Genomic DNA, 27,787 nt, shown 5'->3' with positions numbered 1-27,787 from the left:
TCTTCAATATAAACTATAATGTTAGTGGAAGTGTTCATTAGAGGCTTATTGAATTAAGGGAGTTCCATGCTGTCCAGACTTTGCTGAAAGTATTTCTTATAAATGACTGTCAAATTTTGTCAATTGTTTTTTTATATTTGTTGGTTTTTATCATAGGATTTTTCTCCTTAATTCTGTCAAGTTCTTCCCGTGTTCTATTCAAAAGAAAGATTGGGTTTTTGTGTATTAACTATTTTGACTGCATAGTTTAAAATCAGTTAACATTATTTCAGTATTGATAGACTGAATTTTACAAATTACAACACTTTACTTACCTAGAATTTGTGTAATATATTCATTACAGAGAGTTATATGTATGAATCATATTGCTTCACTGAAAAGAGGGAGAGAGAGGAGAGAAGGAGGAGAAGGAGGAAGAGGGAAGGAAGAAAAGAAAGAGTAAAAGAAAGAAAGAAGGATGAAAGAAAGAAGAAAGAAAGAGAAAGAAAGAAAGGGAGAAAGAAAGAAAGAGAAAGAAAGAAGAAAGGAAGGAAGGAAGAAAGAAAGAAAAAAGAAAGAAAGAAAGAAGAAAGAAAGAAAGAAAGAAAGAAAGAAAGAAAGAAAGAAAGGAAGGAAGGAAGGAAGAAGAAAGGAAGGAAAAAAGGGAGAGAAAGTGACCATTGCCTGCTATTCTTTTATTAACTAAAAGGAAGAATGGGCACTCCATAGGAACAATTTAATCAGCTTTGACAGCCAGACCCATGATTCAGGGTGATTTAAATGGTCTGTGACAAAAGAATAGTTAACAGTCTGCAAAATGTCCATTATCTTTAGTTAGCAAGGGTCTATTGATTTAGGACCTGGTGTGACTCCCATAGGATGTTGGTGAAAAGTGAGGTGGAAACTCCAGCTCAGCATTATTCACCACCAACAAAATACTCCAAGGTAAATCTGTGAATAAGCTACAAATTAAATCTTTGTGCTAAATAGCTACAGATGTCTGGGAATCCAGGAAGAGTACTGTTTGTTATTTGCTGTAATTTGCTTCTGAGATCACATTTGGCAACACTGTTAAAATAATGTCTTTAATGTTATTACATAACAAATGATAAATTCTAAAAGTTGTCCTCTTTAATGTTAAAATTGTCTTGTCGAATATAATCTAATTTCACCTAAAGATGTCTTCCACAGCTGTACTTCAGTGCTTATAAGCAGACCAATGAGTTTTGAGCGATAATTTATGGCTCTTTCTGAGGCTGGATTAGCAGCAGGGTAACATGCCAAACAGTTAGAGCGTTAGACAGAACTTGCTATGATGCTTGGGCATAATTCTATCAAGGAGGTCCATGGAATCATTCATGCACAATCCCCTGGAGAAAAGCATTGCCATTGAGTCCAGTGACTGCCACCTAAAGCCTCATGCTTCTCAAATGCAAAGCATCGGGCTCCACCTTTGTACCACCTCCAAAAGTCCAGTGCATTGCAAGATAAGACTGGGGCAGGAAAAACTGCCCTGCACTGTTCTCAGATAGTCCCTCTATATGAAAAGGTAGAATGCACTTTCTCAAGATCAGATAATACAAGTGTCACTGCAGCCACTTAATAACTGGAAGTCAAAGAGATGCCCTAATGTGTGGGGATGGGCCATAATGGTTGGCTGTGGACTTAGGTTTTGTACTTATACAAGGACACTGCTTACTTAATAATGTCAACAAAAATTACATGCAGGAGGATTGACTATGCTCTGTAAGTAAAAGGAAAATATATTATGAATTTTCTGTGAATAAACATTTTTATTAACAAAAAAATTGAAAACAAAACAAAACAAAAAAACAAAAAACTTCAACAGAAGGAAAGCTACTTACACCAGAATAGAAAGGCTCACCAGACACACATATCACATCCTGTTCCTGGATCATCAAAATATCTTTGGCTAGGTGCAGCCGGACTTTGAAAGGCTCCTGATTACCATCCTGCAGCAAACAAATCCCTGTCTTTGTCTTCAGGCAAGAAAAGAACAAAACAGAGAAAAAAAAATTATACTTAGTTTATACAATATAATTTCATGGCCTATTCACAGCAAAACATGATGAATAGCATTTGAGAGCTAAGGAAAATGCACTCTGATGAATCTGGAGCATAATACTTAATATAGGTGCAGAGATAAGGTTAACGATTTCATGTGAAGTAGACCTCAGGTAATGGAGATTTGTCAGAAAATCCACATAAGATTAGGAGAGTAAAGAGTATAGTTTATACACTATCTTTGAAAAATAATGAAAGTTTTGTTTAATACTTACAATCTAAATATAAAATTTTTGGTAACAGATTTATTGAGATACAATTTACATTCTATACAATTCAACCCTTTAAGATGTGTAAGACAATGTTTTTTATTACAAAGTTGTGTAGGCATCATTATAATCAACTTTAGAGCATTTTCATCACTCCAAAAGGAAAACTATTATGTGCATCATCCCACTCCCCTCCCCAGCCCTAGGCAACCACTAATCTACATTCTGTCTCTATCATAGAATTTTGAATCTGAAACCACACCCACTTAACATCTTTTCTATCCTCCAAGATTTCATCATTCCTAGTCGCCACACACACACACACACACACACACACAGGCTGTACAGATGAGAAAATGAGGATAAAGGGGGAAGTGAACTGCTTAAATTAATATAGTTAATTAAAAACAGAGCCTGGCTTAGGACCCACGATTTGTGATTTCCAATCCATTGTTTTTGCCTCACATATTTTTGGGAATTGTAAAAACAGCCTGTGAAGACTCCTGAACTTGTACTACATAGCTTTACACCAGTATCTCAGTAATCACTGAAGAAGCCCATGAAGCCCATCACTCCTGAAGCATGTCAGTGTACAATGTTCACCCAGATAAATAGAAATATGCTCCTTAGCAAATGCACTTAAGGTTCCCATTTGTCAGAAATACAAAAGGAAATTTTTTTGAAACAGAAAATAATCGCTGGCTGTCATTCTGCACCAAAAAGTCAACAGGAACAATGACCACTTTGGCAATTACATTTTCATTTAATAATTATTAAACCATTCTTAATTTGGATAAAAAAAAGGATAAGTATATAGAAATATGTATTTATCCTTAGTATTTAATGAGCACAAAACTCCAGGCACTGATACCAGGCTTTCTCTTGGAATATAAATTTACATATGGATTGCTAGGAGTTTATTTCTTTAAAAGAATGTTTCATAATGTAAATGGGAACAGACTTACTGATGCCTCTAAAGATAATCCTTTCTGTAAATGCTTTATCCCATGTGCTAATACATACCATTGTACTCTCTATCACTATGGTCTTATATTAGTCTGTAATTATATTGTAAGGGTTATGATATCTTTTAAGGAAAAACAAGTTTTTTCCAGGTGCAAGGATGCTGTTCTTTCCTCCTTTATATGAGACGGGCGCACAGCATGCACTCACTAAATTGTGTCGATTAATCTATTCTAGAGCATAACTCAAGTGGATATGTCTAGAGGACAAAAATATTTCAGCAAAGGCAAATGATATTTTCCTTAATATAGAACATAATTTTCTACATTTTTCACAGAGAAAAGTCTTTCATGCTTACAATGTGATCTTGGCTGGGAGCCAACATCAGGACTCTCTGAGGTGGCATGGCAAAGAGGAGGGTATAAAATAATATTAAAGCCAAGTGAACATAATTGAGCACATTTGCTGATTTTTTAATGTACAGTACATTCGGGCCAATTTTCTCCCAGAAGTATAATGGAATAGAGCTGGCAATCACAAATAATGCTCTGTCTCAACATGAGGATGAAAGAGGGGCTTTCCCTGAGAGCCCATAAATACATTATTGTTACACATCAAAGAGCTATCAAAGATCATCCAGGGAAAGTTTGAGGGACAAAAACACAGCTATGAGACTTCTCTCATCATATCCAATGTGGTCAAAGCGCCATTCACTCAAATAATGTATAAAATGTCCCCTAGTTATTAGAAAGTTGTCTGCAAAACAGAATACAGACTTTGAGCTCACATTTGGGTCCTGAAAATACAGAATTAAAGAAAACAAAGAATGAATTAGCTTTTGTTAAAATGAATACACACACACACACACAGACATAAATAGCTATTTGAAGAAAACAGAAAATAGTACTAATGAAGCTTATCAACAAATTCAACTTAAATTCATTCTTTAGGGGTTATAGATGTCACATAATATCTTATTATAAAAATTCAGCTGTGTACATGAAAATACATTTAAAATCCCATAATATATCAATTTTTCAAGTAATTTGTAAATAATTGAGACGTGAATCAGACAATAGTCTCTGACCTCAGAGTATTCTTACTTACAAAAATATACATATATACATAAGATGCCATGTGATATCTGATGTGGGAGCAACATGGAGAGAAGAGTTAAATATTCTTGGGGGAGGGAGGTGTTAAAGAAAGTTTTATAGATAAAAAAATGTATGGCTTGTCTTAAAAAATAAATTGAGGAAATAATTAGAGAAGACAAAAGTTATTTTATTCAAGGGGGAGAAAGGAGTAAAATATGAAAGCATAAGAATGGATAGCTGACATGATGCAAGAAGAGAGAAGCATGAGAATGCATCCCAATCCTAAATCTGCATGATCCAGCAGAGGCCAAGGGAGGAGAGGTGCCAGGTGAAGAGGAGGAAGGTCAGGGCCCTTATGTGATGTTCCAGGAGTTTAAAGGTATTGGAGATGTCCTAGAAAAATCTGAACAGTGATTTATGTTTTATAAATATATTTCTTAGAGCAGGAGATGGATAGGAATTGGGAAAGTTACAACATAATTTTTGTTAACAGAAATATAAACCTTGAGCAGAAGATGTTGAGGGCTGGTAAACAACTGCATTAGAATCAGAGCTGGTACAGTAGATTAAAAGAATGGGTAAAATCCGTTTCAGGGCACTCTTCTGATTCAGAGCAGCATTGCTGGACTGGTATCACCACTAGTGAAATGGAGTCCTATATTCATTTGTTGTTTAATAACCACTTGCACAAAGTTTACTGTGTTTCCAGAAATATTATTTCTTTTGATCCTCCTAACAACCCAGTGCAACTGTTTTCATAAGTAGGAATAGAGCAGAGGAGCAGAAATGAATGGAACTCAGGATCTGAACCCAGGCTGCTGGGCTCCAGGGTCTGTGCTCCAAACCACTTGCTCTGATTTCCCTCATGCACAGATCATTTGAAGGCTGCCTCACCCAATCCTCCTAGAAACAGTGACATGGCCATCAGTGTCTCTCACCAGGAGGTAACACTTTGGTCACCAAGAATCTCCTACGGGAGTGCAAAGAGTTGTGAGAAGGCCATCATCACGAACCAACTGTTCTTCCTTTATCAAAAGCAATAACCAGTGGTGGGGGGGGGGGGGTAAAGTGAGTGAGACCGCTCTGATCTGATGATTTTCCCATCAAAGACAAACTACTGAGGATGCATAGGACACTGTCTGATATGGGGAGAGGCTTAATCTGCACAACCTCATCCCCCATAGATTGCTTCAGGGTTAAGAATGGGAACCAGGACTGTGAGTGACCACTAGTACAGCACAACTGCTGAAAAATAAAAAAACAAAAAAAATCTCCTAAATAAGTATTGGCTGCACATTTAGTATAAACTTAAGTCCTGCACCTATCTGTTTCTTTTTTAACATAACAATCATCTGTCTTCAAACTTTGTGGACTGTGTACTCATTGTACATAAGTAAAGAAATGTATGTGCTCTATGTAAATTATAAAACGTACATAAAACTTGAAATTTTAAAGGGATGAGTCATACAAAATAATATAGATTCAAATGTTGTTTTCCTGTGCCTGATGGATGATACTCTATTGCAGGGGGATTTTACAAAATCCACATTGTTTGTTTAGAGGAATATTAAAAGGCCATGCCTCTTGATTATTTAACAGGCAATACTTTTTAAAATCTAGTCATTGACTTGTTTCTGTAAATCAATGAAGTGTATCTATGGATTTACATGGATTTACTCTGTTTTAAACAAACAGACCTCACATTTAAACTTAACAAGAATTTATGCTTAGCTTAAACCTATTACCTTGGAACTTTAAAAAATCGGCTATGATTCCTTTATACTTAAAAGTTAAGGCCTCTTTGGGCACCTGGGTGGCTCAGTCAGTTAAGCATCTACCTTCGGCTCAGGTCATGATCCCAGGGTCCTGGGATTGAGTCCTGCCTTGGTCTCTGTGCTCCACAGGGAGTCTGCTTCTCTGTCTGCCCCTCTTCCCACTTGTTCTCTCAATCTTTCTCTCTCTCAAATAAATAAATCTTAAAAAGTTAAAGCATCTTTAATTTAGGTTTTAGACTTTGAAAGAACATGTGCTTTCACGAAAAAATTTTTTAAAGATTTTACTTATTTATTTATTTATTTAGAGCAAGTGTGTGAGCAGGGAGAGAGAGAGAGAGAATCTCAAGCAGACTCTGCACTGAGCGCAGAACCTGACATCATGACCTGAGCCAAAATCGAGTCAGATGCTCAACCAACTGAGCCACCCAGGCGCCCCTGCTTTCATGAAGCTTTTAAACTCTATGCTCCTTTATTCTTGAAATCAGACATAAAAAACTACAAACTACAAGGAACTGGGCAGAGACCATGACATGTCCTGTACATAGTTTTGCAGGTATCCTTGATATTTCCATATTTTGATTGCCAGATATAACTTAATTTGTTCTGTAAACTTACAGTTTTAAATGACATGTAATTTCTTATACCCTACCATATTATAGCAATATTGCCCTAAATGCCATTTGATGCAGTATGCCTCCAATTGCATTTTGTCTTCCCTTGTCATGGCCTTTTCCTTGGCTAAATTCTAGCCATTTGTCAAGTACTAGTACATGACTCACTTCGCCTTGAGGTTTACCAAGACCACTCCATCCAAGACAAGTGCTTCCTTTTCTGAACTCAGGGTTTTCATTGAATAAATATATTCACCTAACAATTAACCAGAACTGTATTTAGGCATCACATGTAGTGACTTCAATAATATCACAATATGTAACCTCATCACATACATTGTTATCACAAGAAGATCTTAATAATAAGTTAACACCGTTTTTATCATTAAAGACTATTCATATATAGGACCTAGTACAGTGTTTAATTGATAGTAGGATTTCTTTCAATATGTGTTGATTGAATCATAATCACAAATTCCTATTATATGAAGGACTAAATTAAATTATATATGTAAATGAATTTTAAATTATTAAATATAGTTATAGAAAAATATGTATTTTCATGGTCAACACAAAGATGTGGATCATATTTTAAGGAAGACAGATGTGAAAATGAAATTTGAGGAATACCTACACTAAAGATAGCATAGTGGTTTCTTGAACACATTGTAATTTTATTTTTTTTAAAGATTTTATTTATTTATTTGAGAGAGAGAGAGCACGAGCAGGAGGAGGAGAAAAAGGGGCAGAGGGAGAAGAAGAAGCAGACTCCCTGATGAGCAGGGAGCCTGACGTAGGGCTCAAGCCCAGGACCCTGGGGTCATGACATGAGCCGAAGGCAGACACTTAACCGATGAGCCACCCAGGTGCCCCTGACACGTTATTATTTTGATGACACTTTTAAAAGCAGAAAATCAGTAATTATACCTTCCCATAACATGCACTTTTTCTTCTAAATTGTGGATTTTGTGTTGTCCCAATTGTATTCTCTACCTTCACTTTTGCATTTTATCAGACTTCTAAATCCAAGCTCCTTAAAAGTATTGCAACATTTTCTTTTTAAGAGGAGAAACTTCTTAATTGATAAACTTTTCTTTTACAAAGGATCTGTATTAGAAAATTAAGATATTTTACATGGAACTAGACATATTTCCATTTCTTCTCAAAGAAGAGACTTCCCGGTATGTGCATGGTTATAATCTAGCTAGATCTGTCCAATGGATATGGATATCAGATTTGCATTTTAACAGCTTATTAGCAGTCAAGAGAAATCAAGTTTTATTCAACATATCTTTGGCTATGTTATATTTTAGAAAGATGCTCAAACTTAGACTCAGGAGTTCTAAGCTACACATTATGGTTTTGCTTTTAACTAATTAATTAAATAGCACTTAGCATTTCATAAAACCTCTCAATTTCCTCACCTGCAAAGTGAGAGAGTTAAGCTGAATTTTCTTTATGGTTTCTGTCCATTTACATGTTCTAAGACTGTAAATTTCAGACAAACTCATTGACTTTGATCCATTTATGGGAGGATTTGATCATCTTCAGAGTATCTCATAGTTCTGTACTCCTGCCAACCCAGCCAGCATGTGGAAGACACATGGCTGCTGAGCAGTTCTGAGACCACTTTACTCTTCCCTGGGGACAGTCTAAAATGGTAGAAATTATCAAAGGGCTCATTGCAAAAGAACAAGAACCTCTGTCTATAGAAGCAAGGGTAAGATGATCACAATGGTATTATCATTGTAAAATAAATCTCTGAACCTTAAATAATACTTGATATATATTCCAAATCAATGAATCAAACAATTTTGTTTAAAAAAAAAGGTCTGAAAAATCAATCTTAGGTCAACCTCTGAAGTCCAAGGTAAGCCATGTGTTAAAACAGTATTTGGCCACTACTCTGTCTTTAAGGATCTCATGAATCTCCTGTTTTTCATTTGTATCTCATTCATGCAAATATCCATTCAATGAGTGCTTTACTACCCAAAACATAAGATAACAGGCACCGAGATAGAAACAGACTTACCACATCCAAAATTAAGAGTATGATACTACGTATTTAGCACTAGAAATGTCACAGAATTAAAATTTATGTTTCTAAATTTAAGTTTCTAAAGCATTAAATCATTTTTAAAAAGTATGAACTGATAGATACTGAGTTAAAAGGATGAATAAATTATACACTCTGACATTATAGTATTTAGTGCAGCACGTAAGAGAGGTTGTAAATAAATAACTATAATGTAATTTGAAGAGTGTTAGTGTAGAGAAAATCCTTTAGAAAATAAAAAGTTTAGCTTAAGTATTAAAATATAAAAGTGGGGCGCCTGGGTGGCTCAGTCAGTGAAAGCAAATGACTCTTGGTTTCGGCTCAGGTCTTGATCTCATGGGTGGTGAGATCAGCCCCACATCAGGCTTCAAGCTCAGCCAGGAGTTGGCTTGAGATTTTCTCCCTCTGCCCCTCCCCTCCACTGTCAGGTTCATGTGCATGCACGTGAGTGCTCTCTCTCTCTCTCAAATGAATAAATCTTTAAAAATATATATAAGCAACTTATTAATTTTCTGAAAGATCTTGCTTATGTTCTAAACTTTGAAACAACTATGACAAATGTTTTTTTAAAAGTAGATATTTTTGCTGGGTGCCTGGATGGCTCAGTTGGTTAAGCAACTGCCTTCGGTTCAGGTCATGATCCTGGAGTCCCAGGATCAAGTCCCACATCAGGCTCCCTGCTCAGCAGGGAGTCTGCTTCTCCCTCTGACCCTCCTCCCTCTCATGCTGTCTATCATCCTCTCTCTCTCAAATAAATAAATAAAAATCTTTAAAAGAATAAAAATAAAAACATAAAAGTAGATATTTTTGCAAGAAACTTAACACTTGACATCTCATTAAAAGAACAATCTTCACAAATGTTAATAACAAGTTTTTTGTTGGTTTGTTTTTAACTGTATCATAGGTAATCTAATTATGGTTGTTTTTCTTGGGGTATCTATATACAATAAAAATATTTTAAACCTTTTAAACAAATATGGAATATTTTAACCTATGAGTGTTTGCATTTTGCCTGAAGAATGAAAGAATGCTTTGGATGTTTAGTAAAATAGTGTTTTTTCCTAAAATAGAATGGTTATATCCCCGGGGGCCTAACTCCGTGCACTACTGAGTACACACTTGAATGGTCTTTAATATCCTTAAAAGAGCAATGTATCACTTTAATTCACACCAAAGTGTGAAGACAGCTCTACAGAGAATCTGAATTGATATACTTAAATAATATTGAAATACTTAAATAATATTGGAATCATAAAATCATATGATTTTAGTGCTGAAAGGGACTTCCGATGTCTTCTAATTTATAACCATTTATGTGAAAAGAATTACTTCCAACATACTACCTGAAATCATGCAGTGAGTGCAGAGTTTATGGAGAAGGGCAATGTAATCAAATCAAATATGCTCCAGTCTTCTTAAGGAAGAGTGAAAATCCGAGGCTTTCCCAGGCACTCTTTGGCTTTTTAGTCTTGCAGAAACAGATCATACCCTGGAAATGAAATGGACCTGTCACCCATCCCTCTGCCAAAAGCAGTGTTCCACTCACATAAAGGAGGACAAGTATGTCCAGTTTATAACCTGTTTTCCTTATTCAAAAAGCAGAAAGCCATGTAACATACCTCTTCACAGGCAGTCCTGAAATCCATGTGCTACGGCACCGTGAAGGATGTTGTCTGAAAAGACAGAGAAATGGTAAGCCATCAAGCACAGCATCGAGTGTAAGAGTGGAGAACGCCAATAAAGCAAAGCATAAGCAATTATGAAGCAGATCCTGTGGGCAAACTGTTTAAGGCCACCTGTAAGGAACAAGAATTCCCGGGGTACAATGAAAAGAGCAGAAGGAAGAGAAAAAAATCTCAACCTCCGTCCTTGTGCATCCTAAACGTACTGCCATGGTTCAGTGTGACCAAGAGGGTGCATTTCCCTGCACCTCTCCACTCCACTGAGCATTCAGACACGATCTAAGATAGGATGGACCTCTTCTCTCAAGTGTTCGCTCATTCCCAGCGTTCGTTTTGAAACCTGAGGTTGCAACTGGGAAAGAAACTTCAAAGGAGTAATTAAAAGTTGCCTTTCTTGTGGTTATCTCTTGAAAAAAGGTTGACTAATCTTTCTCTTTTTAATTAAAAAGCTACATGCATGAATAATTCTCTCTGGAACTTAAAATTTTATTCACAAACACTATGATGTAAGGAAACAAACTATTTATCAGAGTGAATAATATTAAGATAAATCGATGTATGAAATATCTAATACAGATTCATTTTGTGCTCATTATAATAACTAAATGGTGAACATAGATTTTAATACATATAAAATGCATATGTGTTTTTTTAATACTTTTAGAGAATTTTATTTTAGTTATATGAGAAATTTAATATAACTAAGAATGGTCATAGAAAATTGACACCCTGACACTATGGAAAAAATGCAGAGCCAAAATATGATATAATTTAGGTAAATGAGACTTCAAAGTAAAATGTATGGTGAATTCCACAGTAAAAGACTGGACTTCTCAAAATTAATCCTCCTTTCAGTCTTAGGAACAGGAAATTATTTTGTCCTTCTTTGTCATTTTCTGTTATATTAGGTTGATAAACACTTTGTCAAGTGTTTATCAAGTAAGTGTGGGTGCAATAGAGCAGGAAATTCACTTAAGCTGTCACTGGATTATTACTATTGCCCCTGAAAGAAAAGAGATTGACTGTTTTCAACAGTTAACTGAACATGCTGCATAATATATTTTCCCTAAATAAGTTTTGTGGGTTGTGGACCTGGTTTTACTTAATTGGAATGCATAAGCAGCTTGATTATAGTAAAGCTAGGTTGCAACAAATCATTTATAAATAAAAGGTAATTTGATGATAAAAATTGTAATTTGATGATATAAATTAATCTTTTTTCTTTCTTTTTAAATTATTTTTTGATGGCAATCTTTTTTTTTCAAATTTTTATTTAAATTCTATTTAGTTAACATATAGTGTAATATTGATTTCAGGAGTAGAATTGAGTGATTCATCACTTACATACAATGTCCGGTGCTCCTCACAAGTGCCCTCCTTAATCCCCATCACCCATTCAGCGCATCCCCCACCCGCTTCCCTCCATCAACCCTCAATTTGTTCTCTATCTTAAAGAGTCTCTTATGGTTTGTCTCCCTCTCTATTTAAATTACTTAATTTTTTGATATCCATGAGAAATTGGTTTTGTTTTATCAATTATTTTTCAAAATTGCTTTTAAAGACTGTGTTGGGAAAAACTATAATATCTGTTTATTTCCAACTTTGACATAAAGTTATTCCTTTACTATAAAAGTAGACTTTCAATATTTATTGATTATATAAAAACATGGTATCTCTAAGATCAATTTCCTGCTACTAAAAAGCAACTAGAGAAATAGACATGAGGGTATTTAGCCATCTGTCTAAACATAAGCTCATGTTTAGTTTCAAATGCTGAATACATTTTAAGACATCATTAATAATATGATGCATTATGCCTGCATCTCTACCATTTTTAACATTTTCATTCTTTTCCCTGAATCTTCCATTATCTTTCATCAAAATATTAGGTAGTAACATCAATATTTATTCAGAAAAAAATTATTATGAGATTTAAAACAAGTTAATTACTGGGTAAGAATAAATTGCATACAATAATAAAACTATTTTCAGTGATTATAAATTTAAAAATTGGAGTAAAAGATGTTCAGTTCTTTTATTTAAAAATTTTGAGACTTTTTTATAAACTTTTATAGCAGCTTTAGATTTATATAAATATTGTGAAAATAGCACAGAGAGTTCCCATATAGCCCACATTTCCTTTTTTCCCTATTATTAACATCTTACATTAGTATACACATTTGTTAAAATTGATGGATCAATACTATTATATTATTATTAAATCCATACTTGATTCCAATTTTCTTGGTTTTTTTTTCTCATGTTCTCTTTCTGCTCTAGGATCCCATCCAGGACACCACATTATATTTATTCACCATGTCTCAGGCTCCTCTTGGCTGTGACTGTTTCTCAGATCTTCGTTTTTTTAAAATGACTTTATCAGTTTTCAGGAGTACTAATCAGTAATTTGTAGAATATAATTATATTGAATTATTCTGCTGTTTTTCTCATGATTATACTAGAGCTAAGGGATTTGGGGAGGATACCACAGAGATTGGTACTATTTCACCACAATGTATCAGAGGTCCACACTGTCAACACAACTTATCACTGTGGAGGCTGACTGTGACCACATGACTAGAATACTGTTTATCAGGTTTCCCCACTGGTAAGTTACTCTTTTTTTTCCCTTCTCTCCATACTTTACTCTTTGGCTAGAAGTCACTATGAGCAGCTCATACTTAAGGAATGGGAAGTTATGCTTTGCTTCCTTGCAGGTGAAGTGTCTACATAAATTATTTAAATTACTCTGGATAGAAGATGTGCCTGTTCTTCCCCCATTTATTATTTATTTATTCAACAACTTACTTAGACCCTGTCAGCTGGTAGAGCAAAGAAGTATACATGCATATGATAACCCATGTTGTAGGGATGCATGACAATAATATTTATCCAGGCAAAATTAAACACTAAACTTCCACATGTTCTTCCCAATGAAAGCAAATATATAATTCTATCTGATCCTTTTAGCCTATTTCCATTTATATTTATATAAGTATAAATATATATTTATTTATATATTTATGTTTATATTTTTCTGACAGCATATGATGTCAGAAATAAATTATTCATATTTGAGGGGAAGCCTTTGGTAAACAATAAATATGTCAGTAATAATATATCTGAGTTAGTAACAAAAATAGTTGCAAAAAATAAAACACCACAACAAAGAAATATCTTTTAGGTAAACACTATCATTTGAGTGAAGGTTATATTGATAACTTTTGGTTCTCTATAGATGCAATGAAAGACATAAAGGCTGTAATTAACCATAAGATAAAATATGTAAACACTTGTGGAAAATTGAATGATTGACCCAGATTCTCTATCTCTCTTGGCACCCTCTTCATGCCATAAATTTATCATGGAGGGAGTGGCTTCTCCATACATTGACTTTAGACTTCACCACGTGACTTGCTCCTGCCAACATTGAAGTGACCATGTGTTGACTTCTTTAATGGTCTCTCATGTTCCCACTGCTCTCTTGCACTTCTTGCATCTCAAGAAGCTGCCATACACTTGGCCAGGGCCCAGAATGACATACATAAAGCAAAATTTCCTTAAATGGCCCACAGAACATAGGGTGAAGCAGAGCCACCCTCACATCCCTGCCTAAATAGACTTACTTACAGCCAACCTGCAGACTCTGGAATAAAATAAAGGCTATTTGTAATGGTTAACTTTATGTATCAAATTGACTATGGTATAGTCCCCAGTTATTCAGTCAAAATCTGATCTATATTCTGCTTTGAAAAAACTTTGTAAATGTGGATAATATCTACAGTAGACTCACTTTAAGTATTGGAGATTATTCTCAATAATGTACATTAGCCTCATCCAATCAGTAAGAGAGCCTTGCTACCACAATCATGACAGCCAATGCCTTAAGGTCTCCCTTGCTGTCTCTGTCTCCCTCTTTCTCCATACATATATGTGTGTGTTTCCATATGCATACATAAATATTTATGTTTATGTATATGTGCATTCATATGTATACATACAAAGTGGTTGTTTCTTTGGAAAATCCTAACTGATACAGATTTTGGAACCAAGAGTGGTTTTAGAGGAATATAACTTTAAGAAGGAGTTTTCTGAATTGGTTCTGGGGTTTCCAGAATTTGTTCTCTAATCTGATTAAAGGCATCAGTGACTCTATTTCTAGCATGAAAGAAAAGACTAATATAACTATAGAAATATATAAAATATCAGCACTGGATACTCCTAATCAAACTGTGACCCATGAGGAGGTATGCTACAGTGAAAAGAATTGCATCTATTCCCCAATTTATACAGACAGAATTCTGAGGAATATGTGTGGCAATAGATATTAAGGATGTGGGATTAATTTTAAAAAAGAATATGGGATAATTGTGGAAAGAACATAAAGTTGAATTAGGTCAAATTTACTGACATGGCCCCATGAAGCAAGAGATTCTGGATTTAATGTTTTACCTTGTGGGGTTAGGAGGGATCTACCAGTTTGTTTGGCTGACTGGCTAAAACATGGCCCACAACAGGAGAGCTGGAAATGCCAGACCTGCCTTGGTTTAATGTAGAGGAAGAGATTCAAAAGCTTAGGGAGATTGGGGTGTCAGAGTGGGTTTATCATGTGAAACCTGCTCACTCACAACTTTTACCATGACTGTGAAGCAAGGAATTGCTATAGGAACCAAACACTGTTGAAGAGCTCTGTGGTTACTTCTATAGGTTAAGAATTACAGTGAGAAGTGCTGCCACTGAACTGGGATCCTTAAATGCAGGTGAGTAACTGGATCCTGTGGTGACAGGGGCCGAGTGGCAGCACTTAATCACCAAAGATAAAGTGGGTATGGTCACCATAATGGACATCAGAGTCTTCAAAGCAGTAATCAGAATAGTCTGACTCTCAGAAACCTATGACATTGGCAAGTTGATTATGTGTTCCTAAAATTGAAATAGATTCGAAGCCTATTTATTTCTTAACTTCATCTAAAAAGCAGAAGAAGTGTAGGTCCAGTGAACAGTCTATCCTAAATCACCAAAACAGTCATGGGCCTTCAGTCAGTTCCCAAACATGAACCAGTTTATAAGTCCAGAACCCCAGGAATGGGTAAAGGATGGGTTCCCTTAGAAAAGGACCCTGGTTAATCTCTCTCCAGCTTTCCTAAAAGGAAAAGGACATATGGCCTTCCACCAAGGAAACTGTCCATTGAGGAAAAGGAAATAATCAGACTTTTCAGGGACTACTGGATACTAGTTCTTGACTGACATGACACTAATTCCAGGAGATTCAAAACATCACACTGGTCCCTCATTTAGTGTTGGGGCTTCCAAAGGTTAGACGATAAGTGGAATTTTAACTCAGACCCATCTCACAGTGAGTTCAAGGGACTCTCAAACCCATCCTGTGGTTATAGCCAGAGCTCCAGGATACATAATTGAAGTAGACATACTCAGCAACTGGTAGAATCTCCACATTTTTCTTATTCTGTGAAGTGAGGGCTATTATGAGAGAAAAGGCCCAGTGGAAGCCCCTAGAATGGTCTGTACCAGGACAAACAGTAAAACAGTACTGCATTTCTGCAGGGATTACAGATATTAGTGCCACCATCAAAAACTTCAAGAACACAGAGGTGTAATGATTCCCATTACATTCCCATTCAACTCACCTATTTGACTAGTGCAGAACACAGAGGTGTAATGATTCCCATTACATTTCCATTCAACTCACCTATTTGACTAGTGCAGAAAAACAGATGGTCTTGAAAATGACAGTGGATTATCATAAGTTTAGGTGATGACTCCAATTGCAGCTGCTGTACCAGATATGGTTTCATTTCTTGAGCAAATTAACACATCCTTTGGTACCTGCTATGCAGCTATTGATCTGAAAAATGCGTTTCTCCTCCATCCTTGTCCATTGGCTCACCAGAAAGAGTCAGCTGACAAGACCAACAATATACTTCCACTGTCCTATCTCAGAATATCTCAACCTCCAGCCATAAGTCACAATTTAGACCACAGGGATCTTAATCATCTTTCCTTTCCACAAGACATCACACTGGACCTTTGCTTTGATGACATTATGCTGATTGGACCTAATGAGCAAAGAGTAGCACCGACTGTAGACTTATTGGTAAGATATATTTTTCAGACAGTAGGACATAAATCCAACAAAAATTTATGGATGATCTATCTCTTATAGGAGTCCAGTGGTATGGGAAATGTTGAGATATCCCTTCTAAGGTGAAGGATAAGTTGTTGTATATGGCCCCTCCTACAACCAAAAAAGAGGCACAATGCCGAATGGGCCTCTTTGGACTTTGCAGGCAATAGTCATCATCTGGGGAAACTACTACTGCCAATTTATTGAATGACCTGAAAAGCTACTAATTTTAAGTGGGGCCCAGAAAAAGAGAAGGCTCTGCAACATGTCCAGGCTGCTGTGTAAAGCTGATCTACCACTTGAGCCATATGATCCAGCAGGTCCAAGAGTGCCTGAAGAGTCAGTGGCACATAAGGATGCTGTTTGCAGCCTTTCACAGGTTCCTATAGGTGAATTTCAGTCCAGATCATAATGTTTCTGGAGCAAAGCCCTGCCCTCCTCTGCACTGCTTGCATCCTTTTCAAAAATAGCTCTTAGTCTGCTCCAGGGCCTTAGCAGAGACTGAATGCTTGACCATGGGCCATCAAGTTACCAAGTAAGCATCTCGTGACCTGAGATGCTTATCTTGAATTATGTGTTTTCTAATCCACCAAGCCATATATACTTTTATATATGAGCACAATCATTCATATATACATATATATATATGGACTGAGAACAATCATATATATATATATATATATGGGGATTGAGCAGAATTATATATATATATGGGGACTGAGCATAATTTTATATATATATATGTGTGTATATATATTTATGTATATATATATATATATATATGCACAAGTAAAGCACAAATAAGTTGCATGGAGAAGTAGTTCAAATGCCAATGGCCCCCACTTCTGGTCCCACATGTCTTCTCTCTCCCAGCCTGTGTCTATGGCTTCATGTGGAGTTCTTTACAATCAGATGACTGAGAAACCAGAGTTAGGCCTGGTTAAAGACAATTCTGCACATTGTGTAGGCATCACCTAAAGTGGACAGTTGTAGCTCTAAAGCCCCTTTCCAGAATACTCCTGAAGCATAGTGGTGAAGAGAAATCTTAGTTGTCAGAACTTCAGGCAATGCACTTGTTTGTTCCTTTTGCTCAGAAGGAGAAATGGACGAGTTATGAGTGTATATGGATTCATGGACAGTGGCCAGTAATTTGGATGGATGGTCAGGGAGTTAGAAAAAACATGACTGGAAAAATTAGTGACAAGAAAGTCTGGGAAAGACATGTGGAAGATATGGACAAAAAACATAAAAATAGTTGTATCCCATGTTAATGCTCACTAAAGGGTGAGTTAAACAGAGGAAGATTTTAATAATCAAGTGAATAGGATGGTGTATTCTGTGGATACCAGCATTTGTCCCATCTACTCCTGTCAATGTCTAATGGACAGATGAACAAAGTGACATTTGTGGCAGGGATAGAGTATATTCATGGGTTAGCAACATGGACTTCCACTCATCAAGGTCAACCTGGCTACAGTCACTGCTCAATATCTAATCTTCCACCAACAGAGATCAATGCTAAATCTAATGTAGCACCATTTCCTGTGATGATTAGCCAGCTGTCTGGTGACAGTTTGATTACACTGGACTACTTCAATACTAGTTCTTTTGTTTTGTTCTTCCTCAAGTAAACATTTTGTATAGACTTGCCTTTCCTATATGCAATCCTTTTACCAAAATTACCATCCATGAACTTACAGAATGCCTTAACCATTGTCATGGTATTCCATACAGCATTGGTTTTGATCAAGAAACTCACTTAACAGTGAATGAAGTGGGGGATAGGCCCAAGGTCATGGAATTTACTGGTCTTGCCATGTGCCTCACCATCCAGGAACAGGTGGCTTGACAGAAGAGTGTAATGGCCTTAAGAAGACTCAATTACACTGTCAGTTAGCAATATCTTGCAGGACTGGGGGAAAGTTCTCCAGAAGGCTGTATATGCTCTGAATTGGCATCATATATATAGTGCTCTTTCTCCCATTGCAAGGATTGATGGGTCCAAGAATCAAAAAGAGGAAATTGAAGTGGCACTATTCACTATTACCCCGAGTGGCCCAATAGCAAAATGTTTACTTCTTATTCCTGTGAACTTAAGCTCTGCTGGTCTAGAGGTCTTTGTTCCAAAAAGAGAAATACTTCCAGCAGGAGACACAATGATTCCATTGAACTGGAAACTAAGACTGCTGCTTAGCCACTTTAGGCTCCTCATGATTGAATCAACGGCAAAGAAGGAGTTACTTTACCAGCTGGGGTGATTGATCCTGACCTCCAAGGGAAATTGGACTGCTACTGCACAATGAAGTAATGAGAAATATGTTTGGAAAACAGGAGATACCTTAGGGCTCCTCTTAGTATTACTATGCCATGTGATTGAAGTCAATGGAAAACTAGAAAAAAAAACAAAAACAAAAAAAGAACAAAACCAAAAACAACAACAATTAAAACATAACTACTAATGCGCCAGACCCTTTGGGAATGAAAATTTGGATCACCCTATGAGATAATGAACTATGACCAGCTGAGGTACTTGCTGAGGCAAAGGAATATGCAATGGATAGTGGAAGAAGATAGCTATAAATAACAGCTACAACCATGTTGTTCAGTTACAGAAATGAAGACTGTAATTGTGTATTTCTTCATTTTGTTATGAATATGTTTGTATGTGTATATCATAGATAGTGTAATATATAATATATATTATACATTACACATTAATGCATATATTTAAGTATGTGTATTATATGTGTATAAATATGTTTGTGTTTATATATGTATGTGTACATGTGTATATCAAATGTTTTTGTTTTCTTCCCTCTCTTATCCCCTTCTCATCTAACATATAATTTATTAATAATATAAACTTTTATATCACAGCATTTAAGTTACAGTATACCAAGGAGAAGAGTGAATATCATTTAAGGACTCTTCATTTCCTTCAAAGGAAATGATTAGTGTATTTTAGGTTTTATGAAGGATAGTTGCATTTTCTTGTTTGAAGTATGACTTTATGGCTTCTATTTGGAGGTTAAGTAGGTTAAGGAGATGTGTTTGTGTGCCAAGGTGACAAGGAGTGGATTGTGATGGTTAGTTTTTGTGTGCCAACTTGGCCAGACCAGTTATTCAAACTGGTACCCAGTTATGCAATCAAACACTAACATCGGAGTTGCTGTGGGGGTATTTTGTAGATATGGCTAATATCTACAATCAGTCGACTTCAAGTAAATGAGATTATTCTAGATAATGTGGGCGAGACTCATGCAAACAATTGAAAGGCCTTGAAGGCAAACTCAGACATTTCTCTGGTAAAGAACACCTGCTTCAAGACTGCAGGACCAATTCCTACATCATTTCCAGGCTTCTAGCCTATCCTTTAGATTTCAGACTTGCCAGCTCCCACAGTAGTGTGAGCCAATTCCTTGAAATTAATCTCAGCGTATGTATCCAGATGTATAGGTGTCAAACTGGTTCTGTTGTCTGGAGGATCTTGACTGATAAAATAGTGAGTGCCAGTGAGATTTATGATTTTACTATTCAGAATTATTGTGACAATAACTGACTAAAAGAGCATGTCTCAAAGTGTTTCTGAAAGTCCATTAAGCACAACTAATAAATAAAGCAATTTCAATATCATGAGTTTCAAAATATATTGTATACCAGATATTTCTAAGTTATACTACAAAAAAAAATACGAGAAAAGCATTTCATTTTGCAGTGGTCCATTAACAAAATAACAATATATTAATTGAAAATTTCAAACTTAATCTTTTCTCAGAAAACAAAAATACCATTTTTCCCCTAGAGACACATTCATCATCTCCATACTATTTTTTCCTATTCACATATGAAATTTTTAGGGCTTTCTTTGTACAATTGTTTTAAATAAGTTGATTTGTATTAAGATATAATGCAATTTCCAAATGCTCTTATCTCCATATCCAGGGATAAGGAAAAAAATAGTTTATTGATTTATTAGTATCTAGTATAGTTGCACTAGGAAAAAACAAAGCCTTTATGAAAATTAGTTTCTTAAAATATGATTAGTAGAAAATCTCATCACTTAAAATATGATGATGAGAATAGCAATGCATAAATAGCTTAGATGAATAATAATAAGATTAATAATGATAAAACTACAGAATCACAATATTTAAATGTGACCTACCTTATTCGTGATCCATTTAGAATCCCCATGACCAGCTCAGTGATAAGCCACACTGCATGGAAAAGTCCTAGCCTAAGGAAACCAGTTTCTACTAGTATTACGTAAGTGCCCCAACAACAAGTGAAGAAAGCATGGTCCCTGCCCAAGAAAAGAGAAGGTGGAGATGAATATTTCTTGAGCACTTTACATTAATGTGTAATGTATAAGTGTATGGCATACACTTAAACGGTATGGTTCAACAGACTTGGCTTCTGTCCACAGGTCTTGCCTCTCACGGTTCTAGTACCCAGAAATTAACACCAATTATTGTCTTCAACTATGCTGAGAATAGCACCAATTCCTGTTGACTTAAACTCATCTTTGTAACCAAAACAAGGAAATCAAAATTAGACAAATACAGCCAAATTCATGCATGCTGCATATAAAATTTCAAAATGCTTCATTTGGCATGAGGCCGATAAAATAAAAAGAATGTACCTCTACAACAACACACACCCAGAAAAATGTTGAAATGGAGAACTGAGTTGGTAGTTATATACGATAGAATAGAAAGCATTGGTACAAAAATATTTTGGACTTAAATTACTTAGATAATTTTCAGAATGCTTTAGTGAGTATAAAAAAAAAGTCTTCATAATACTCTGCTTACTATGACAGTTCAGTTTACTGAAGGGAAAAATGTTATCTATTTATAGAATTTGCCCTAGGCAAAATTATGATATATACAAAATTTATCTTCCATCTTTTTGTGTATCCCAAACTCAAACCCAGTATATACCCTCTCCAGATGCTTCCACATCTTCAGCTGGTGCCCGACTGTTTACAAATTGATTAATTGGTCCCCCTCAAAATTGGTTAAAACAATAGGATTGAAAATGACAGTTGCAGTCAGTCTCTTGGGTTTCCTTTTTAGTGAACGTTTAGTTCATTTAGGATCGTGTGCCTTGAGGCAACTATTTATGTACCCTTCATCTTTTTTTTAGTTGAAGTATAATTTACATAAAATATCCTATTACTTTCAGGTATACATCATAGTGATTCGATATTTTTATACATATGAAATGATCCTCAAAATAAGTCTAGTTATCATCTGTCACCCTACAAAGTTATTACAGTAATATTGACTCTTTACTATGTTGTACATTATTTAATAGTTGAAAGTTTGTACCTTTTAATCCCCTTCACCTATTTTGCACACCAACCCTACCTCCTATGGTATCCAACAGTTTCCTGTATTTATGAGTCTTTTTCTGTTTTGTTTTTTCTTTTAGACTCCACATATAAGTGAAATCATATATTTGCCTTTCTGTCTGATTTATTTCACTTAGCGTAATATGCTGTAGATGTATCTATGTTGTTGTAAATGGCAAGATTTCATTCTTTTATTATGGCTGAGTAGTATTCTACTACATACATATATACATGCATAACATGCATATACATGTGTATCACATATATATGTATATCACATGTATATATCATATCTTTTTTATCTGTTTATCTATCAATGTACACTTAAGTGGCTTGCTTCCATATCTTAGCTATTATAAGTAATGCTGCAACGGACATAGGGGTGCATATATCTTTTTGGATTGGTGCTTTTGATTTCTTTGGATAAATACCCAGAAGTGGAATTTATTGTAGATTTGTGTGGTAGTTCTATTTTTAATTTTTGGAGTAATCTGTATACTGTTTTCCATAGTGGCTGCACTAATTTACATTCCCACCAACAAAGTGGGAGGGTCCCTTTTCTCCACATCCTTGACCACACTTATTTTTTTTATCTTTTTGATAATAGTCAATCTCATAGGTGTGAGACATAATTCATTCTGGTTTTGTTTTGCAGTTCCCTCACAATTATTGATATTGAGTGTCTTTTCATGTGCCTATTGCCCATCTGTATGTCTTCTGCGGAAAAATATCTATTCAAGTCTTCTGTCCATTTTTTAATTGGGTTCTTTTCTTTTTTGATATTAAGTTGTGTAAGATCTTTATATATTCTGAATATTAACCCCTTATCAGATGCATGATTTGCAAATATCTTCTCCTATTCAGAAAGTTGCCATTTGTTTTGTTGGTTTCCTTCACTGTACAAAAGATTTTTTATTTGATGTAATCTTGTTTGCTTATTTTAGCTTTTTTTGCCCTTGACTGAAGAGATACTGGTAAGAAAAATATTGGTAAGACTGATCTCAAAGAGCTTACTGCCTATGCTTTCTTTCAGGAGGTTTATGGTTTCATGGTCTACATTCAAATCTTGAATCCCTTTTGAATTTATTTTGTACATGGTATAAGATAGTGGTCCAATTTCATTCTGCATGGAGCTATTCAGTTATCCTAGCACCATTTATTTCTTCATGCATTTCTCTATGCATTTATTTCACCATATATTTTCTCCACACATATTCTTGCCTCCTTTATCATAAACTGACCATATAAATGTAGGTTTCTTTCTTAGCTCTCTATTCTGTTCTATTTTTCTATATGTTTTCAAGCCAATTTCATACTGTCTTGATTACTGTAGCTTTATAGTATTGTTTGAAATCAGGGAACATGATACCTCCAGGTTTGTTTTTCTTTCACAAGATGGTTTTAGCTATTTGGGGTCATTTGTGATCCTATCAGATTTTAGGATTTGTGGTTCCATCCAAGTTTTAGGATTCTTTGTTTTAGTTCTTTGAAAAATACAATTGGCATTTTGATGGGTATTGCACTGTATATGTAGATTGTAATATGGACATTTTGCTAATATTAACTCTTCCAAACCATGAACATGATGTCTTTGCATTTGTCATCTTCAATTTCTCTCATCAGTGTCTTATAGTTTTCAGAGTACGGGTCTTCCACTTCTTTGGTTAAATTTATTCCTATTTTTTTATTCTTATTTTGTTCTTTTTGATGCAATTATAAGTGGGGTTGTTTTCTTAATTTCTCTTTCTGATAACTTAGTGTACAAAGATACAATAGATTTCTGTATGAACTTTTTTGATGGAGTCTTTAGGATGTTCTATATATAGTGTCATGCCTTGTGCAAATAATGAGTTTGACTTCTTCCTTTCCAGTTTGTATGTCTTTATTACATACAATGATATTTTGAGTAATTGCTATAGCTAGGACTTCCAATACTGTGTTAAATAAAGGTGATGAGAAGTGGCATCTTCGTATTGTTCCTGATCTCAAAGGAAATGCTTTTAGCTTTTCATTACTGAGTATGAAGTTAACCATGGGCTTGCCATTATTATGTAGAGGTATGTTCCTTTTATACCCACTTGGTTGAGAGTTTTTATCATAAACTGATGTTAAATTTCGTCAAATGCTTTTTCTGCATCTATTGAGATGATCACATGATTTATATCTTTCACTTTGTTAATGAGGTATATCACACTAATTGCTTTGTAGATGTTGAACTATCCTTGCGTCTCTGGAATAAATACCATTTGATTGTGGTATATGATCTTTTTAATGTATTGTTGAATTTGGTTTGCTAATATTTTGTTGAGAATTTTTGCATCTATGTTCATCAGGAATATTGTCCTGTAACTTTCTTTTTTGTGTTATCTTTGGTTTTGGTATCAAAGTAATGTTGCCTCATGAAATGAGTTTGGAAGCATTCTTTCCCCTTCAATTTTTTTTGGAATAATTTGAGAAGAATAGATAATAACTCTTCCTTAAATGTTTGGTAGAATTTACCTGTGAAGTTGTCTGGTCCTGAACTTTTGTTTTTGGGGAGTTTTAAATTACTGATTCAATTTTTTTTACTTGTAATTTATCTATTCAGATTTTCTATTTTTTGTGTGTGATTCAGTCTTAGAAGGTTGTATATTTGTGGGGATTTAAACCTTTCTTCTAGGTTTTCCAATTTGTTGCCATATAATTGTTTGTATATAGTAGTCTCTTATGATCTTTTGTATTTCTATGGTTGTCAGTTATAACTTCTCTTTTATTTCTGATTCTATTTATTTAGGCCTTCACTATTTTTTTCTTTATGAGTCTGGCTAGAGGCTTATTAATTTTGTTTATCTTTTCCAAGAAACAGCTTTTAGTTTCATTGATCTTTTCTATTGTTTTGCAGTCTCTATTTTATTTATTTCCTCTGTGATCTTTATTACTTCCTTCCTTCTAATGTCGGGCTTTGGTTTTTCTTTTATTTAGTTCCTTTGGGTGTAAAGTTGTATTGTTTATTTGGGATTTTCCTTGTTTCTTAAAATAGGTCTGTATAACCATGAACTTTCCTCTTACAACTGCTTTTGCTGCATCCATTGAATTTGGAAGTTTGTTTTTCCATTATCACTTATAGCAAAGTATTTTTTAATTTCCTCTTTGATTTCTTCATTGACCAACTGGTTGCATAGGAGCATGAAGTTTAGTCTCCATGTGCGTGTATGTTTTCCAATTTTCCTCTTATATTGATTTCTGGTTTCATACTATAGTGATTAAAAAATATGCTTTATGTTATTGCAATCTTTTCAATTGATTGAGACTTGTTTTGTGGCCTAACATGTGATCTATCCTGAACAATGTTCCATGTGCACTTGAAAATAATGTGTATTCTACAGTTTTGGATAAAATATTCTGCATACATCTTTTAAGTCCATCTGGCCTAATGTGTCATATAAGGTTGATGTTGCTTTACTGATTTTCTGTCCAGATGATCTATCCATTGATCTAAGTGGGGTGTTAACTGTCCCCTACTGTTGTATTACTGTCAATTTCTCCCTTTATATCTGTTAATATTTACTTTAGATATTTAGGTGCTCTTATGTTGGGTGCATAAATATTCACAAATATATCCTCTTTTTGGATTGGCCATTTTATCATTATGTAATGCATTTCTTTGTTTTTTATTATGGTCTTTGTTTTAAAGTCTATTTCATCTGAGAGAAGTATTTCTACTCCAGCTTTTGTTTCATTTCCATTTATATGAAATGTCTTTATTCCCTCCCTTTGCTTTCAGTCTATGTCTTTAGATATGAAGTGAGTCTCTTGTAGACAGCATATAGATGGGTCTTGTTTTTTGTGTTTTTTTCCCTTCATTCATTTTTTATTATTTCACTGAAAACCTTCTTGATGAAAATCATATTGACAGGATTTTAAAATCTTCTGGTAATGAAACCTGTAATTCTAATAGGTTTATTTCATTACAGTACTATTTGGTAAACTCTGGTGACAAGTAATTTTCTCCCTAGTTAAGACTCAGGGAATTCCATGCAGATTATACATCTAGAGTACAAATTTGTCCTGAGAGGTTGATAGTTATGATGAAACTAGTTATATTAATTAGGTCTTGTGTACAAAGAGCCAGATTTTTTTTAATAAGATAAAAAAGTATCTTCATCTGTGGAAGCTTTAAGTGCTTAATTGTTGTTATTTTCTTTTTAAAGGCAAAAAGAACAATCATGCCGATCAAAACAGGGTTTTAGTTTCCTTCTTTAAAAACTAAGCCCAAGAAGTAAAATCTCTAGAGCTGGCATTTATTAAAAATTAGCAGTTAGTACAGTTACCTTGTAAATAAAGGCCAAAACGTCTGTCTTTACATTTCCACTGTGTTTATCTTATGATTGTTGTTCCAGAAATTCTAATGTAATGAGAAACAGTTTAGAGCTCCCATATCAGATTTTGCTAAGTATTTTCCAGTTATCACCAAGGACAGTTTTCATCTGACTGCCTATCAGAACTCAGAAAAAAGTCCCAAAACAATGCAAAAGGGTTCTAAAACCATCAGGTTCTTTACACTTGTCCGTATTCCTAAATATTGCCCTGTCACTTTCATTCTCATGCTTATGCTTGGAGAGGGCCCAAAGGGAATTTTATTGTTGTTATTATTTTTAACTTGTGCTACCAACATTAAAGGATATTTCCAGGGTGTTATTGTTTGTTGTAAATTCTCTTAGATTCTCATGAAAAGTGAACCCAATACAAAGGCATAATCATTGGATATTTACACAATATAAGATGTCCTGTTTTTTAACTTTCAAAATGTTTGCCCATTTCATTTCTTTGAACTGAACTGAACTAAGTCCAAATCAAAGACAAATAATGAATTTTTAATGATATCTCTATTAGTGATGATTGGGTTTTTTTAATCCGTTTAGCTACCCTGTGTCTTTTGACTGGAGCATTTAGTCTATTTATATTTAAAGTAATTATTAACACATATGTACTTATTGCCATTTTGTTCATTGTTTTCTGTTTTTACAGTTCTCTATTCCTTTTTTGTTCTGTTGTCTCTTCCATTGTGGCTTGATGGGTTTTTTATTGTTATGTTTGGGTTCCTTTCTTTCTATTTTTGTTTATCTATTGTAGATTTTTATTTTGTGGTTACCCTAAGGTTAATATATATACTGACATAGATATAGCAGTCCATTTTAAGTTGATAGTTCCTTAAGTTTGAATGCATTCAAAAAGCACTACATTTTTACTCCACCCCCTACATGTTGTTTTTGACATCACATTTTACATCTTTTTTATTTTGTGTATCCCTTAACTACTTACTATAGTAATAGTTGATTTTACTGTCTTCTGTCTCTTAACATTCATACTAGTTTTAAGTGTCTGATCCACTCCTTTACTATATATTTGCCTTTACCATTGAGATTTTTTTTCTTTCACATATTTTTATATTTCTAGTTATGGCCTTTTCTTTTCTGCTTAAAGAAAAACCTCTAACATTTCTTGTAAGGTCAGTTCAGTAGTGATTAACTCCTTCAGTTTTTACTTGTCTGGGAGACTCTTTATCTTTTTCTGAATTAATTCTGAATGATAACCTTGCCAGGTAGAGTATTCTTGCTTGTAAGTTTTCCCCTTTCATCACTTTGAATATATCGTGCCACTCTCTTCAGGCCTGCAAAAATTCTGCTGAAAAATTACCTGATATTTTTACAGGGTTTTCCTTGGATATGACTTTTTTTTCTCTTACTGTATTTAAGATTGCCTCTTTATCGTACTGATATTTTAATTATAATATATGTTGATACGAATCTTTTTGGGTTTATTTTGTTTGGGACTCTATGATTTCTAGAC

At 34.7% G+C, this 27,787-nt stretch overlaps 1 protein-coding gene across 1 annotated transcript in view; it reads right to left on the bottom strand.

Moving 5' to 3' along the window:
• Positions 1-27,787, bottom strand: part of SNTG1 (syntrophin gamma 1) — a 703,456-nt gene that overhangs the window by 227,543 nt on the left and 448,126 nt on the right. The window contains exons 3-4 of the mRNA XM_081816797.1: positions 10,395-10,448; positions 1,797-1,979 (exon numbers count right to left, since the gene is read on the bottom strand). Of these exons, the coding sequence (XP_081672923.1) occupies positions 1,797-1,979; positions 10,395-10,421 (210 nt within the window). The 5' untranslated portion in view covers positions 10,422-10,448. The remainder of the gene's footprint in view (positions 1-1,796; positions 1,980-10,394; positions 10,449-27,787) is intronic.

Source organism: Leptonychotes weddellii, chromosome 4 (genome assembly GCF_054177405.1).
Source record: "Leptonychotes weddellii isolate Sample4059 chromosome 4, ASM5417740v2, whole genome shotgun sequence".
Classification (NCBI taxonomy): Eukaryota; Metazoa; Chordata; class Mammalia; order Carnivora; family Phocidae; genus Leptonychotes; species Leptonychotes weddellii.
This window is presented reverse-complemented; position numbering and strand designations above follow the sequence as displayed.